Source organism: Marmota flaviventris, chromosome 9 (genome assembly GCF_047511675.1).
Source record: "Marmota flaviventris isolate mMarFla1 chromosome 9, mMarFla1.hap1, whole genome shotgun sequence".
Taxonomy (NCBI): domain Eukaryota; kingdom Metazoa; phylum Chordata; class Mammalia; order Rodentia; family Sciuridae; genus Marmota; species Marmota flaviventris.
In genome coordinates, this window is record NC_092506.1 from 34,035,194 (window position 1) to 34,052,908 (window position 17,715).

Sequence of the window (17,715 nt, forward strand, 5' to 3'; positions counted from 1 at the left end):
CTATCCATTTGTCATTCAATAGCATGTTATTTAGTCTCCAGGTTTTGGAGTAGCTTCTATTTTTTATTTTATCATTGATTTTAGTTTCATTCTATTATGATCTGATGGAATGCAGGGTAGTATTTCTATTATTATTATTATTATTATATTTGCTACGAGTTACTTTGTGGTATAACATCCAGTCTGTTTTAGAGGAGAATCCATGGCTGGGCTAGCTGATAGCAAGATGTCCTCACACCCTCTTCCCGTTTTCCCACTTGTTATAGCCGGTCCCTCCTGTCCCCATGCACTTCAGGACTCACTGAGCTGGAGACAGTCCTGTTTTCTCCAGGGTCTCCAACCTATACTCGCCACCCCCATGTCCTATCCAGGGAACTGTCCCCGGTCTCCAGCTTTCCAGGCTTTTCAGGTCAAGACTGACCCACACAGACCCAGCTGTAATCTGATGGACCTGGACTTCAGATTCCCCAGGCTTTGCCTTGCTGTAGCCCCAAGATATCAATGCTGTTCCAACTTGCACAGAGACCACCATGGATGCGCTCACACAAAGGAATGACCCTGCAAAGAGGTAGCCAGATGGAGGCCATTAGCACACCCAGCAGGAAGACCCCAGATGCAACCAGACCTGCACATACCCTGACAATACATCTCCAGGCCCTGGTTGGTGCCCCCAGGCTAAGGCAGCCACACCCAGAGATGGCAACAGTGGCAACAACAAACCTTCAGGCCTCTTAGCCCTGGATTCCCAGGCCCTGGCCAGTGTTCCACGATGGCAGCAGCTGCATGTGACCAAACCTGTGTGTACCCTGAAAATGGATTTCCAGGCAGCAACAGGCAGCAGGCACTCCTCAGGCAGTCTGTGGGCAGTTGGCAGTGTCAGCAAGACATCTGCATGCAAAAGGCGGGTGATATACTGGCAAAGGGCTAGTGATCACAGTGGACAAACAGAGGTCAAAGAGCAGGGGATCGGTGGGCAGTGAGAGCTCTTGCAGAGAACCAGTATTTCCTCTGCCTGAATCCCATGTCACAGAGCAACAAGGAATGCATCCTCCCTCTAGTATGCTATCTTAGATCTCCTTGTTTGGTTTTTGATAATAACCATGGTAACTATGGTGAAATGGGATCTCACTACAATTTTGATTTGCATTGCTCTGATGTCTAAAGTTATTGAGCATTGTTTTCATATATTTATTGACCATTTGTATATCTTTTTTTAAATACCTTTATTTCACTTATTTATTTTTATGTGGTGCTGAGGATCAAACCCAGGGTCTCTCACATGTGAGGTGAGCACTCTACCGCTGAACCACAACACCAGCCCATTTGTATATCTTTTGAGACATGTATATTCAGGTCATTTTTGTTTGTATTACTTTTTGTTCATTTGAGTTTTTCATGTATTCTGGATTTTAATACTCCATCAGATGCTGACAAAGATTTTTTTTCCCATTTTGGAGATTGTGTCTTAACTCTGTTGAATGTTTCATTTGCTGTCAGAAGCTTTTTACTTGATGTAATCCCATGTGTTAATTCTTGTTTTTATTTTCTAAGCTCCTAGAGTTCCATCCAGGAAACCATTGCTTGTGCCAATGGCTTGAAATGTTTCTCCTGTTTTCTTCTAGTAGTTTCAGAGTTATAGATGTAACATTAAGCTCTTTGATCTATTTTTAGTTGATTTTTTACAGGGTGAGAGATGAGGGTTAGTTCTAATCTTCTATATGTGAATATCCAGTTTTCCCAGCACCATTTGTTGAAGAGATGATCCTTTCACAATGTGCGTTTTTAATAGCTTTGCCAAGAATTGGTTGACTGAAGATGTGTAGATTCATTTTTGTGTCCTCATTTTTGTCCTAGTCTGTTTACATATCTACTTTTATGGCAATATGCTGTTTTGTTATTATGGCTCTGTAGTATGTTTTAAAATTAGGTATTGTGATACCTCCAAATTGTTCTTTTTGATCAAGATCACTTTAGCTGTTCAGGGTTTTTGTGCTTCCATATAAATTTTACGATTTTTTTCTCTTGTTTTGAGAAAGAATATCATTGGTATTTTGATGAGAATTACATTGAATCTGTAGATTGCTTGGGTAGTGTGGCAATTTAAACAATTATTCCTTTCAATCCATGAACATGGTTAAGTCTTTCAACCTTCTACTGTTTTTCTCAGGTTTTTTTTTTTTTTAGTGTTTGGTAATTTTCATTGTAGATAACTTCCATCTTTTAGTTTTATTCCTAGGTATTTTGTGTGTATTTTTGGGGCTATCGTGAATTTCTTGATTTCTTTCTCAGCAACTTTATCATTGGTATTCAGAAGAGCTACTGATTTTAGTATATTGCTTTTGTATCCTGCTACTTTACTGAATTTGTCAATTCTAAAGGTCTTTTGGTAGAGTCTTTAGAACTTTCTCTGTATAGAATCATATCATCAACAAGCAGAGATAATTTGACATCCTCCTTTCCTATTAGTATCACTTTTATTTTATTTCTCTTTCCTATGTGTGATCTGATTGAAATTTTGAGCATTATATTGAATAAGAGTAGTGAGAGTGGACACTTGATCCTGATCTTGGAGGAAATACTGTCAGTTTTGTCCATTCAGTATGATGTTGGCTATGGTTTTGTCATAAAGAGTCTTTATTTTGTTAAGGTATGATTCTTCTATCCCCTGTTTATTCAGGACTTTCATCACAAAGGGATATTGAATTTGGTCAAAGACTTTTTCTGAAATTATCATGTATTTTTATCCTTGATTCTATTTTTGTGCTGTATTACATTTATTGATTTGAATATGTTGAACTATCCTTGCATCTCTGGAATGAAATCAACTTGATCATGGTGTATGACATTTTGAAATGCGCTGTAAAATTTGGCTTGCAAGTATTTTATTTAGACTTTTTGCATGTATATCCATTAGGGATATTGGAGTATAATTTTATTTATTTGATGTGTCCTTAGGTTTTGGTAGTAGGATAATTTTGACTTCATTGAATGAGTGTAGAAGAGCCCACTCACTTTATAGTTTATGAAATCTCTTGAGGAGCATTGGGATTAGTTCTTCTTTAAAAGTCTGATGAAATTCAGCAGTGAATCCATGTGGGACTGGGCTTTTCTTTGTTGCGAGCCTTCTTATTACTGCTTCAATCTCAGTACTGTATATTGATTTATTTAGGTTTCTTATGTCCCCTTGGTTTGATTTTGGTAAATCTTATGTGTCTAGAAATTTGTCAATTTCTTCTAGATTTACCAATTTGTTGGCAAGTAGTTTTTCAAAATATTCCCTAATGATCCTTTTTAATTTCAGTGGTGCCTACTTTAATGTCTCCTTATTAATGTCTAACTTAATTTGGGCCTTCTCTTTTAATTAGTTTAGCTTAGGGTTTGTCAATTTTACTTATCTTTTCAAGAACCAACTTTGTTTATTCAATTCTTTGTATTGTTTTTATCTTTATTGCATTGATTTATGCTCTAATCTTATTATTTCTTTCCTTCTACTGGTTTGGGGCCTTGTTTGTTCTTGTTTCTCTAAGACCTTTAGATGCATCATTAGGTAATTTATCTGAGATCTCTTTATTATTTTAATGACAACACTCCTTGCTATAAACTTCCCTTTCAGTGCTGCTTTTGTTATATTCCACAAGTTTCAGTATATGCGGTTGCATATACTGAATTTCCCTCTGATTTCTTCAATGACCCAGTTCACCTAATAGTATGTTGGTCAATCTCCATGTTTTTGTCTAATTTCTGCAATTTCTCTTGCTGTTGATTTCTGGTTTCATTCCATTATGATAGATAAGGTGAAGAAATTATTTCTTTTTTTAAATTTGATAATACTTACTTTGTAGCTTTCATATTTCTTGTGTTTCTGTGTTGAGATTTGCACATCTATTGAAATGGAAACTTCTTTCACTTTTATATGAGGCCTTCTGATGATACATATTGGGGTATCTGTTTTGTAATGTTGAATTTAATTCCATTAGACCTCATAGTTTAATCTCCCTGCAGCTTCTTTGCTGTGATTAGTGGGTTTTGACATAATGTATCAGAGCCTAAGGGACCTACTTTCTCTAATGGTCTTCCAAGGGTAGGGTCCCTTTGGTAATTTAGATAGGTGTGGTGTATGTAGATGGCAGATGATGTGGAATTCACTTTCTGTGGTTACTCCTGCAATGGAAGTGGTTGCCCTATCAGGTGGTGGGTGTTGCCATGTGCACTGTCAATTATGGCTCTGTTACTTGAAAAGTATTTCTGATACAGGATGTTCCAACTGAGGTGAAGGGCCTGAAGATTACCTGTTCAGACAATGGTGCAGTTTCTGACGTTTCATATGGAGAGGTAGGGACTGGGATCACAGCTCCTCCTCTGTGGCACTCACATCCAATCTTGTTAGCAATGTGTGATATGACAGGTATGATGACAGCCAATGCTGAGGACCCTCATAGATGCAGTGTCCACAGGAGTTGTTTTATTTCTATTGATTATTTCTGTGATATGACTATCAAGGAGTGGGATGTCATAAGCCCCTAGCTGTGCCCCTTGGGGACTAGTCACCACCTGGAGACTTTTGTCCCCATTCTTTTAAGTTGAAACATCCACCAAGGTTTAACCAGGACTTGGTTGTATCTGGAACAAGGTACAATTCCACTCAGGTAGACTTTAGTGTAGCTAAGTGTCAGATCACCCAATGTATATGAATTCCCAGGCTTGATCCCCATCTCCACTAAATAAGTAAATACATAACTATATAAACCATATAAAAATAAGATAACAACAATAGCATCAATCACCATAACAGAGAAGAAAGAGGAAAATATAGAATATGATAAAAAGATTCTTAAAAATTAAAATTAAAAAAGAAGTTAATAAAGTGAAAAGGGAAGATAAAAAATTAGAAAGAGTAGAATAAAATTTTTTAAAGGTCCAAAAATTTCTTCCCCTCTAAGATGCTCAAACAAAGGGAGGAGAGTGGATGATCACAACCTATGCCAATCAAAACTTTACTGTCTTCTTAGGCTGTGCACCCTATGTACTGAGTGAGTGAGGGGCTAGGGGTTTTTCTAACCCCAGTTCTTTCCATTGTGTAGCTTACCAGGTTATAGGCAGGTGTGATCTCTGGCTGACACTAGTTGGAATTCCTCTATTTCTTTGCATTCTGAAATATGCCAAGGTCAAATGCAAAGTCATCCAGGCAATCTGTAGCTTTTTGAACTGTGCACTCTGAAGGCAGGGCAAACACTCATTTGTTTTGTTCTCTAATGTTCAAGAAATAATTATGTGAACATTTAGTGCCTAACTAATTACTAAAACATATAATTCTGCCTTTATTTGGCATATGGAACATTTGGTCTTCAGGTTGTATAAGATTATAATTTCAAACACACATCTTTCAAATTCTTAATGCTAAGTGAATTTAGCCTATCCCCCCCCCAAAAAAAAAAAACAAATGTCGAATGTTTTCTTTGATATGAGGATGCTGACTCATAGTGAGAAAATATTTTGAAAAACAAATGAATTCAAAAAGCATATTTGTTCATTATTCATCAAACAATGATAAATGTTCTATTTGTTTCCAGAAAACTATATAATGAAATTGAGAACCAAATTATTTTCTGGATCTGTGAAATCTGATAGTTTGGATGGTATAGATAAGTCTTTGCTCACCCTCATCCTCAGAAATCCTATTGCTGTCTGGGTATCTTGTGGTGAACCATTTATACCTCCAAATGGTAAGTGTTTTCATTTTCACTTTCTTTCAATTAACTATATGAAGGTGGAGAGAAGTAAATCTTATGTCATAACAAGAAAATGAATTAAATGTGTATAATGTCAACATAATAACATCACATTTATGCAAAGAACAGGAGGTCCATCAATTAATATGCGCACAAGGATAGCTATACTTACATATTTGCACAATTACCAGCTTTTTCTTACTGGAATGAAGTATTCTGTGTGGAAAAAATGTCTAATTTAGTTGATAAAGAGATCCTTGGTCTATAAGACGGAGAATAATGGTATACATTAGAAAATAACAAATGAGTTTAATTCGCACTGAGGACGACCTGTCTGCACATTTTCATTTTTAAGAATTGCACCCTTTAGGCAGTAGGTGAATGTTTAAAAAATGAATGGTTCCAAGCCAGGCTTTCATCACCTCCAAATAGTTTGTGGAAGTGGAAAATGAAATATGGCTATTGCATATGGTAAATCTGTATAATAAAACAGCACTGTTCTTCTTTTTTTCCATAAAGAAATGCCGTAAGCCCTGTCATCTTTCAAGTGAGGTTTCTTTTAATGACCCTTACCTTTTAATTACTTGTTTCTAATTGAATCTATTTCTTGAAACAGAAAGTTCTTTATAAATTATTAGTGTTCATGATAAATTACTGTTGATAAAAGAATGTAAGGTAAAATATCATGTATTTTTATTATTCTAGCATTGCAGAAAGCAGAAAAATTAGAGAAACAGAACTGGCTAAAAAAGGACAAAATTTTGGCTGATCTAGGTACCATGAAACACAAAATGAGGCAGTTAAAAGGTCAGTACGAACTAAACCAACATGATTGTGTTTAATTCTAAATGTAACCTCAATTTGCTGATAGTTATTTTCTACTATTAAATACCAAGAATTTAACATAAATATTTTGTTACACAGTCATTTGAGCAGAATCCAAAACCTAATAATACATTTTTATATTGATTTTATATTTGTAAATTTTATATTAACAGGAATACCATATAACATATACATACATTTAAAAAATTAGGAGAGTATCTGTGACAGATAATCACCCTTTTGCTTTTGAAATGATTCCTAAATTAACATTTTATGGGCTTTGGAATTAGTTTTTGTTTAAACAAAACATTTCAGTGATTCCTTGGGTATTGTTTTATTTTTGTTGTTTTTAATAATCAGAATAAGGAAGTACTAAAATCTTCAATGGTCATTGTCAATATCACAAGGACTCCTTTTTATACAACATAAGACATGCTATTTATGGTCAAAGTGATCAGTTGGCATAATTTGTCATCTTCCATTCTTTTTTTTTTTTCATAGAATCTTGGGATCCTAGACTTATTCTATTTCTAGTACTTGAAATAGAAGTGGTTTTTTGGAAAGAAACAATGTTCTGGAGACTTTAGATGAGGAAGGTAGAATTTATTTCAAGCTTCATAATAGCAGAATTTTAACTCAAGTATCTTGCTTCAATAAGTAGCACAAATTACAGCACAAGACAGATCTCTGATTTGAAATGGCTACTGTCCATTTCTTACCAAAGCCATATTGATTGGCTATAAGTGAAAAATTTCTGTTACTACTCATAGCCTCTTCTGCTCCTACTTCTAGACATTTTAAAGTTCTATGGACATGTCCAAAACGAAATCTATTACATCCCTCCTATATCAGTGCATCTTTGTTTTCTCTAGCAACACATTCTACCACCATCTACCCAGTTATTATGTCACAGAAGCTGGGAAGTTATTCTTGGCATCTCCTTCTCCCTCATCTTTCCCAAGAAAATATTTAGCAAGCCTTCTTACTCTGAATCTGTTAAGTTGATCTCAAATGATTTTAACCCTTTTAGTCTACAATTATTATCCAAGTTCAAGCATGTAATATCCAGTCCTTAGATTACGGAGTTTTCAAACTGGTCTTCCTCCTTCTGATGACAGCAGTTACCTTTATATGAATAGGATGATGTTCTAGAGATGAAGGGATCATGCATAAATGCAAAGGAGTCATGGTTCTCCAGGTATAAAAACTTTCAAGGGTTCTATTATTTTTAGGATGTAGTTGAAGCTCCTTATATGGGTCTTCCTGATCTCATTTTCTGTGAGTTCCCACTCTCTCTGCTCACCACACTCCAAACATCTCAAATTTATTTTAGTGCTCCAGACAACACATGCTGTCTTCCTGAGGTTTGACACCCTCAGTTCCCTCTGCCTTGGTGTTTTCTTTCTTCTGAACTCTTGGATTGCTCCTACTCATTCTCATTCTCTATATATTTTAGATAACTCGTTACTTCTTCCTGGAATCCTCCTCCAACCTTCCAAGCCTGGGATAATGTGTTGATAACACTCTGAATTTCTCCTCTGATAGTTCTTATCGCATTATTTTAATTACCTATTCATTTGACTATCTTCCTTCTATCAAATCATGAATTGTAGACCCATCTAATTTGTTATTTGAATAACTGTGGAATGATTGGCTTAACCGTGGTGACTTGCTACCATAATTCCAGGGATTCAGAAGGCTGAGACAAGGTTGCAAGTTTGAGACCAGCCTCAGCAAATATTTGACCCCCCCAATAACTTAGCATGTCCTTATCTCGAAATAAAAAATATAAAAATAAAAAGGACTGGGGATGTAGCTCAGTGGAAAGGTTCAAAATCCAGTACCAAAAATAAATAAATGAATGAATAAATAAAAGTAATTTCAACCATTTATTCTAGGCTCTAGGGAGTGATTCAAACTTTATTCTTAAATCAAGTTAAATCAATAGAAAGCAGCATACTGAAAAGTGCCCCTTGCAGAGCTGCCTGACTGAATTCTGATTTGATGCCACATCTTTAGCTTTTATTACAATTAAATATCAAAAAGGCATTTAAAGTAAACTTGGAGTCATCTACAATATTACTGTTGAATACAGTCTTTATTTGGTCAGTTGATTTCCATTATGGAGTGATCCATCGATGTAGTTTCTCTTCTAATTTAATGCTAAGATAAATCTTGCATCTACTTACAAACTTGTATATTTTCCGCTATTAAATATAAACTCAAAACATGTTCATAAAATACTCTGAATAAGGCCCTTTTCTAACTGTTAAGATTATGAGAATTAAAAAAAAAACCCCACAAATCTTATCTCTGGTAACTGCATTCCTATTAGATGGTGTGTCTCTTGAGGGTTGAATTAAAGGGGAAGTATGATAAGTATGAATAGTTGCTGAATTGACTACTTCTTCTTATTATTATAGCTGTTAGTAAATGCAACAAATACCATGTGCAAAAAACTGTGGTAAGTTGATTTTACATTGCATTTGTAAGCGTGATCATTGCCATTATCATTTATAGTATGAGTGATTACTTTATAGGGCTTTTATGATTAGAAAATGTCAAATATTTACTACATGGTTACAGCAAATAATCAATATTGGGATAAGGTTCCTGAGAAGACAGTATATTTTTCCACTTGAGGTTTTAAAACTAGTAAATGAAACTCAGAAATACAAATCAGGCCTAGGTATCACCTTTGTTATACATACAGACAGTGTTGGAACATTTCTTTTGATGTGTGAACTGAAACCCCAAATCGGGTAGACTTGTCTTTTCCAGGCAAAAAATGATACTGAACCAGGGGTGGACCTTCCAGTAAGGGAGGGGATGAGGGGACTGGCTTAAGCAGTTAGGCTTAGAGTATGACAGAACATCAAAACACTTATGTTTTCAAGTTTCCAAGAGAAAAGAGGGGAAAAATGGTCAAGAATTGTCAACTTATTTTTACCAATTTCCAACTAGAGAAATCATCTGCATTATCAATGGTGTTCCATCCACTTGAAATGAAACTTTTAGAAGAGGGCTAATAATTAGCTATTATCATAACTGACCCCTGATCTCATGTGAAATAAATAGGGTGTTTGGAAAATTTAAGAAGAAAATAAAAATAGTTTATTCAATATATTTTTGCCTTTCTTTGATATATGTTATTCTTACCTACATAAATAATAGTTTATTATAAAAACCTTTCCCCCAGTTAAAACCTTTTGTGGTGACATTATATCTCTTTATGAAAATTGTAGTGCAAATGCATGCATTTTCTTAAGACCATTAGAAGCAAGTTGACAAATAATAAATAATGCATAATATTTTTTTCTGTTTCCTATGTTCAATCCCTGACTCCCAACAGTGTAATGATAAGCTATTGTTGAACTCCTGGTTTAAAAAATTGCAACGTTTGAAATACATTTTAAATAATATATTTGTTGGAATATTATTCATAAAAATTAAATGTCATAAATTAATGTTATCTCTGTTCTATAAATAAAGTTGACTAAAAACTATAGTTAGTATAAATTTGTATTGAGCAACTACTCTGGTTCTTTTCAAAACACATTACCTAGTGCATTGTCACTGTAACTCATTGGCTAATTGATTCAATCATGCTTTCTTCACATTCATAAATTACATATGAATGCATATTAGACACATAAGATTCTGGTTTATTTGAAAAATCATTGCTGCTACTTATTTTTATTTCTGAATATAGTACCATAAACTTAAGCTGTAAGTACAGATTCTTTATACTCTGCAAATGCAAATGATTTTTAAAGGATTTTGTCATAGTCTAAAAATCTGCCCATTAAGAGTAACTTGGGCATGATTCGGTGGCATATCCCTGTAATCCCAGCAGCTTGAGAGGCTGAGGCAGGAGGATCGCAAGTTCAAAGCCAGCCTCAGCAACAGCAATGTGCTAAGCAACTCAGTGAGACCTTGTCTCTAAATAAAATACAAAATAAGGCTGGGGATGTGGCTCAGTGGTTGAATGCCTCTGAGTTCAATCCCTGGTACCCTCCTGCCGAAAAAATAATTTGGCAAAAAAAATTAAGATGCAGCTTCATCTTATCAACATAATTGTTGCTTTCTCAAAGAAGCTTTCTCTGATATCTCAGACTAGGTCAGCAGCTGCTGTTACATGCTCTCTTAGTCCCTGGTACAGCACTATTGTAATGGATTTTTGGTTTAATCATTTCCTTGGATTTGCCTTCCCTACCAAACTTGAGGCATGGGCTCACTCTCAAACCTGTCTGCATTTGCATCATATTGCACAATGCCTGACCCCTAGCTGGCGCTCAATGTAGACTTCTGGAAGGAGTGTACAAAACAAAACATTAACCAGATCCGTCCACACCAGCCTGTGTGGGACCAAAGCTCACAGAAGGCCCAGGTCCACCCCTTTACCAGTGGGGCAGAGACCCACCAGAGCCCAGCCTCTGGCACATGACCGCCTCTTTTGACCAACAGACTATCATGGGAGCCCAGACCTGGCCTGGATCCGCCCACACCAACTTGTGCAGGACCCAGGTCCAGGGTAGGTTCGAGTTTGCCTCCTCACACCTGAGAGCCTAAGCCTAACCCACTTCCATCTTGGGACACTGCAGTCATTGCCATAGCCTTCTCCAAGCAGTAGTCCATAACTTTTTGACAGTAGACAGGACCTAGAAGCAGCTGCATCTCAGAGCAGGCATCCAAAAGAGAGTGTAAGGCCCACCCTTTCAGCCCCATCTCTGTAAGACATTGCTTCCATCTTGGAGCACCTTAACTATTATCTCAATCCACCATGCGACCAGCGCACTGGTTTCATTAATGAGGTTCTTGGCATAAAAGTTAGCTAGCGAGATCGAAATAAAACACACAGACTCAGTTACCTTTTACTATGACCAGGTCCGAGACGGCTCCCCTCTCTGGTTCCCACCTCGAACCACCCGGTAGGGCAGCAAGGATTACTCAGGGCTAGCAGGAGAGAGAGAGAGAGGGAGCACTCCAGGGAGTAGCCTTTTATTGGGGAACAAGAAATTCAGGGGAGAATTCCATCCAATGAAGGTTGAGGGGGGCCGCACTCCAAGGTCAGGGTCAGTGATTGGCCCCCGGGGTCAGTGGTCAGTCACACCCCCACACGGACGGGCTCTCTCATCAGGAGAGGGCCAGGAAAGCTCCGACACAGATTAGCCAGAGCGCCTCAGACCCAAACCGGGAGTTGCCCAGTCACATGTGAGAATGGCTTCCCACATCTCAAGTTACCTCAGCTATTGCCACCTTCACCTTTAGATGCAGTAACATACATTGAGGGACACAAGCAGGGTCTGGAAGCCTAGCATCAAGGTGAGGTACAGACAATCTGCATAGGCACTATAATAATATAGGGAAGAAACTGTAATATATCAGATCCACGCTGCAAGAAAGGAAGACATATAGAATAACATGAAAAGACAAGAGAGGAAAGTGCCCCCAAACAAATCAGGATACTATAATAACAGAACCCATGGACAGTGAAGTTGATGAAATGTCAGAGAAGGAGTTCAGAAGGTTCATAATTAAAATGATCTGTGAATTAAAGAATGACCTAAATGAGCAAACATAGGAAAAAATTGATCACTCCAAGAAAGAGATAAGAGAGCAAATACAGGTAGCAAAAGATTACTTCAAGAGAGAGAGAGACTGAAAAAAAACAAAACAGTCAGAAATCCTTGAAATGAAGGATACAATAAACCAAATAAAAAATTCAATAGAAAACATAACCAACAGACTAGATCACTTGGAAGAAAGAACGTCAGATAACAAAGACAAAGTATACAATCTGGAAATTAAGTTGATCACACACTGAAGATAGTAAGAAACCATGAACAGAACATCCAAGAATTATGGGAAAGCATGAAAAGACCAACTCTAAGAGTTTCAAACCAAAGGAATGCACAATCTCTTCAATGAGATAATATCAGAAAATTTTTCAAGCATGAAGAACGAATTGGAAAACCAAATACAAGTGGCTTATAGGACACCAAATGTACAAAATTACAACAGATCTACACAAAGAGACATTATAATGAAAATGCCTAGCATACACAATAAGGATAAATCTTAAAGGCTGCAAAAGAGAGGAATCAGATCACATATAGGGAGAGACCAGTTCACATCTCAGCAGATGTTTCAACCCAGACCCTCAAAGCCAGGAAATCATGGAACGACATATACCAAGCTCTGAAAGAAAATGGATGGCAATCAAGAATTTTATATCAGCAAAACTAAGCTTTATATTTGATGATGAAATCAAAAGTTAAAAGAATTTACAACTAGAAAGCCTGCACTAGAGAACATCCTAAAGAAAAGTTAAAAGAATTTACAACTAGAAAGCCTGCACTAGACAACATCCTCAGCAAAATATTCCCTGAAGATGAAATGAAAAACAATGATGAAAATCAGCAGAGGTAGGTATTACACTAAAGGAAAATCTATTCAGAGGAGAAACCAAGTCACATTAAATACTAAAAGTAAACAAAACTAGCTGGGAATAAAAATCCTGTCTCAATAATAACCATGAATGTTAATGACCTAAATTCACCAATCAAAAGACATAAACTGGCAGATTGGATTAAAAAAAAAGATCCAACAATATGCTGCCTCCAGAAGACTCATCTCATAGGAAAAGGCATCTGCAGATTGAAAGTGAAGGGTTGGGAAAAATCATACCACTCACATGGACTGCGGAAGCAAACAGGTTCCCATCCTCATATCAAATCAAGTTGACTTCAAGATAAAGTCAATCAAAAAGGATAAAGAAGGACACTACATACTGCTCAAGGAAACCATTCACCAAGACTTAGCAATTATAAATATATATGCCCCAAACAATGGAGCATCTATGTTCATCAAACAAACTCTTCTCAAGTCAAATAGACCACACCACAATAATTTTGGGTGACTTTAACAAACCTTTTTATCACTAGATAAGATCTTTCAAACAAAAGCTGATAGAAGAAACTTCTCTTAAATAGATCATACATTATGCCACAAAGCAACTCCTAGCAAATACAAAAAGGTAGAGATACTACCCTGCATTTTATCAGATCATAATGGAATTAAATTAGAAATCAATGATAAAATAAAAAATAAAAGCTACTCCATCACCTGGAGACTAAATAATATGCTACTGAATGAACAACAGGTTGCAGAAGACACCAGGAGGAGATTAAAAAATTTGGGAGGTGAATGAGAACACAGATACAACATATCAAAATCTCTGGGACACTGTGAAAGCAGTTCTAAGAGGAAAGTTCATTCCTTAAAAGAAGAAAAAGTCAACAAATAAATGACTTAACAATACATTGCAACAACAAATACATTGCAAAGCCCTAGAAAAAAACAAATCTACACCAAAAGCAGTAGAAGACAGGAAATAATTAAAATCACAGCTGAAATCAATGAAATTGAAGCAAAAGAAACAATTGAAAAAAAGTGACAGAACAAAAAGTTGGTTCTTTGAAAAAATAAATAAAATTGACAAACCCTTAGCCATGCTAACAAAAAGAAGGAGACATAAAACTCAAATTACTAACATACATGAAGAAAAAGGAAATATCGTGACAGACACTACAGAAATACAGAAGATAATTAGAAATTATTTTGAAAACTTGTATCCAATAAAATAGAAAATATTGAAGGCATTGATAAATTTCTAAAGTCATATAATTTGCCCAAATTGAATCAGGATGATATACAAAATTTAAACAGATCAATTTCAAGCAATGAAATAGAATACTCCATCAAAAGTCTATCAACCAAGAAAAGCGAAGACCAGATGGATACACAGCCAAATTCTATAAGACCTTTAAGGAAGAACTAATACCAATACTCTTCAATTTATTTCAGGAAATAGAAAAAGAGGCAGCACTTCCAAACTCATTCTATGTGGCCAAAACCAGGCAAAGACACATCAAAGAAAGAAAACTTCAGACCAATATCTCTAATAAACATAGATGCAAAATTCTCAATAAAATTCTGGCACACCAAATACAAAAACATATCAAAAAGATTATGCATCACAATCAAGTGGGATTCATCCCAGGGATGCAAGTTTGGTTCAACATATGGAAATCAATAAATGTAATTCACCACATCAATAAACTTAAAGATAAGAATCATATGAACATCTCAATAGACACAGAAAAAGCATTTGACAAAATGCTTTTGACAGCACCCCTTCATGTTCAAAACCCTAGAAAAAATAGGGATAACAGGAACATGTCTCAACATCGTAAAGGCTATCTATGCTAAGCCCCAGGCCAACATCATTCTAAATGGAGAAAATTTGAAAGTATTTCCTCTAAAAATTGGGACAAGACAGGATGCCTCTTTCACCACTACTATTTAACATAGTTCTTGAGACACTGGCCAGAGCAATCAGACAGACAAAAGAAATTAAAGGGATATACATAGGAAAAGAAGAACTCAAATTGGCACTATTTGCTGATGACATGATTCTATACCTAGAAGACCTTAAAAGTTCCACCAGAAAACTTCTAGAACTAGTAAATGAATTCAGCAAAGTAGCAGGATATAAAATCAACACCCATATATAAAAGGCATTTCTGTATATCAGTGACAAATCCTCTGAAAGGGAAATGAGGAAAACTACCACTTAACAATAGCCTAAAAAAAAACCTTGGGAATCAACGAAAGAGGTGAAGGATCTATATAATGAAAATTACAGAACCCTAAAGAAAGAAGTCAAAGAAGACCTTAGAAGATGGAAAGATCTACCTTGCTCTTGGATAGGCAGAATTAATATTATCAAAATGAACATACTACCAAAAGCACTATACAGATTTAATGCAATTCCAATCAAAATCCCAATAACATTCCTCATAGAAATAGAAAAGGTAGTCATGAAATTCATCTGGAAAAATAAGAGACCCATAATAGCTAAAACAATCCTTAGCAGGAAGAGTGAAGCAGGTGGCATCACTGTACCAGACCTTAAACTATACTACAGAGGAATAGTAACAAAAACAGCATGGTATTGGCAGCAAAACAGACTGGTAGACCAATCATACAGAATAGAGGACACAGAGAATAACCCACAAAATTACTCTCATCATATATTAGACAAGGCGCCAAAAACATACATTGGAGAAAAGATAGCCCCTTCAATAAATGGTGCTTGGAAAACTGGAAATCCATATGCAACAAAATGAAATTAAACTCCTATCTCTCACCATGCACAAAACTTAACTCAAAATGGATCAAAGACCTAGGAATAAAACCAGAGACCCTGCATCTAATTGAAGAAAACATAGGCCTTAATTTCCATCATGTGGGGTTAGGCTCCAACTTGCTTAATAAGACTCCTGTGGCACAAGAATTAAAATCAAGAATCAATAAATGAGATGGTCTTAAGCTAAAAAGTTTCTTCTCATCAAGAGAAACAATCTGTGAGGTGAATAGAGAGCCTACATCTTGGGAGCAAATCTTTACCCCTCACCCATCAAATAAAGCATTAATCTCTAGGGTACACAAAGAACTCAAAAAGCTAAGCACAAAAAATATATATATATACAAATAAATAAATAAATAACCCAATCCATAAATGGGCCAAGGACCTGAACAGACATTTCTCAGAAGATTATATAGAATCAATCAACAAATATATGAAAAAATGTGCATCATTGCTAGCAATTAGAGAAATGCAAATCAAAACTACTCTTTCATCTCACTCCAGTCAGAATGGCAGCTATTATGAAGACAAACAACAATAAGTGTTGGTGAGGATGTGGGGAAATAGGTACACTCGTACATTGCTGGTGGGTCTGCAAATTGGTGCAGCCAATATGGAAAGCAGAATGGAGATTCCTTGGAAATCTGGGAATGGAACCACCATTTGACCCAGCTATTCCTCTCCTCGGTCTATTCCCAAAGGACTTAAAAAACAGCATATACAGGGACACAGCCACATCAATGTTTATAGCAGCACACTTCACAATAGCTAAACTGTGGAACTAACCTAGATGCCCTTCAATAGATAAATGGATAAAAAAATGTGGCATATATATACAATGGAATATTTACTCAGCAATAAAAGAGAATAAAATCAAGGCATTTGCAGGTAACTGGGTGGAGTTGGAGAAGATAATGCTAAATGAAGTTAGCCAATCCCCAAAAAACAAATACTGAATTGTTTTCTCTGATATAAGTAGGCTGATTCATAGACTGGTAGGGAGGGAGAGCATGGGAGTAATAGACAAACTCTAGATAGAGCAGAGGGGTGGGAAGTGGAGGGAGGGGGCATAGGGTTAGAAGTGATGGTGGAATATGATGGACATTATTATCCACAGTACATGTATGAAGACATTAATTAGTGTGAATATACTTTGTGTACAATCAGAAATATAAAAATGTGTGTTCTATATGTCTAATAAGAATTGTAATGCATTCTGCTGTCATATGTAAATAAAAAATTAATTAAAAAACACATTATGCTTATTTAAGAAGTTTAGAAATCAGTGGAGATTCAGTGATGCTGCATCTTCAATACAGAAAAAGAAAACAATTTTATAAGTGTGACTTTTTAAATCTCTTTTGTAATGATTTTAAGTGGTCTAGTTGAAAGAATGTACAAATTTGAATTCCCACACTTATCAAATTATGCCTGTGATTCTTCAGAACACATATTCTGATAAATATTTTCTCTTACCACAGCTTCTTAACAGCATAAAGGGCACAGCAGAGGTGTCAGAAACTAATCGTGCTCATGGGGTGTTATTAAATAGAAAAAAAAAAGGCTCCTGTCTCTTGGGTTAATATTATTTTAGAAATACTTAATCTCCAGGCTGCTAAGCTAATTGTGGGGGAAAGGCTTATTATTAGTGAAGAGAACAAAACATATGTTCCAAGACTGGAAGAGATGATGGGGACTATATAAGGTCATGAATTCTATTTGACTAAATTACTGCTGAACCATATCGTGGATGCCAGGCTGGGGCCAGGGTGGAAATCAGCATGTTATCTTTCTTTTCCATCTGTAGAGTGAGTGTGCACATTCTGGCCATTTAAAGCCTCAAGCCTCCTGTATGAAGAGGTATTGTTAGGTATTATTACCTTAGGCATATTTGCTTTTATGATATGGTTAGTATTTTAGCCTATTCTCCTGAGTGGAATAATTTAT

The 17,715-nt window shown here is 36.0% G+C and overlaps 1 protein-coding gene across 1 annotated transcript in view; it reads left to right on the top strand.

Moving 5' to 3' along the window:
• Dcdc1 (doublecortin domain containing 1) overlaps window positions 1-17,715 on the top strand; it is a 451,021-nt gene that overhangs the window by 421,092 nt on the left and 12,214 nt on the right. Inside the window, 2 exon segments of the mRNA XM_027936717.2 lie at window positions 5,571-5,723; window positions 6,435-6,536. Coding sequence (XP_027792518.2) covers window positions 5,571-5,723; window positions 6,435-6,536 — 255 coding nt within the window.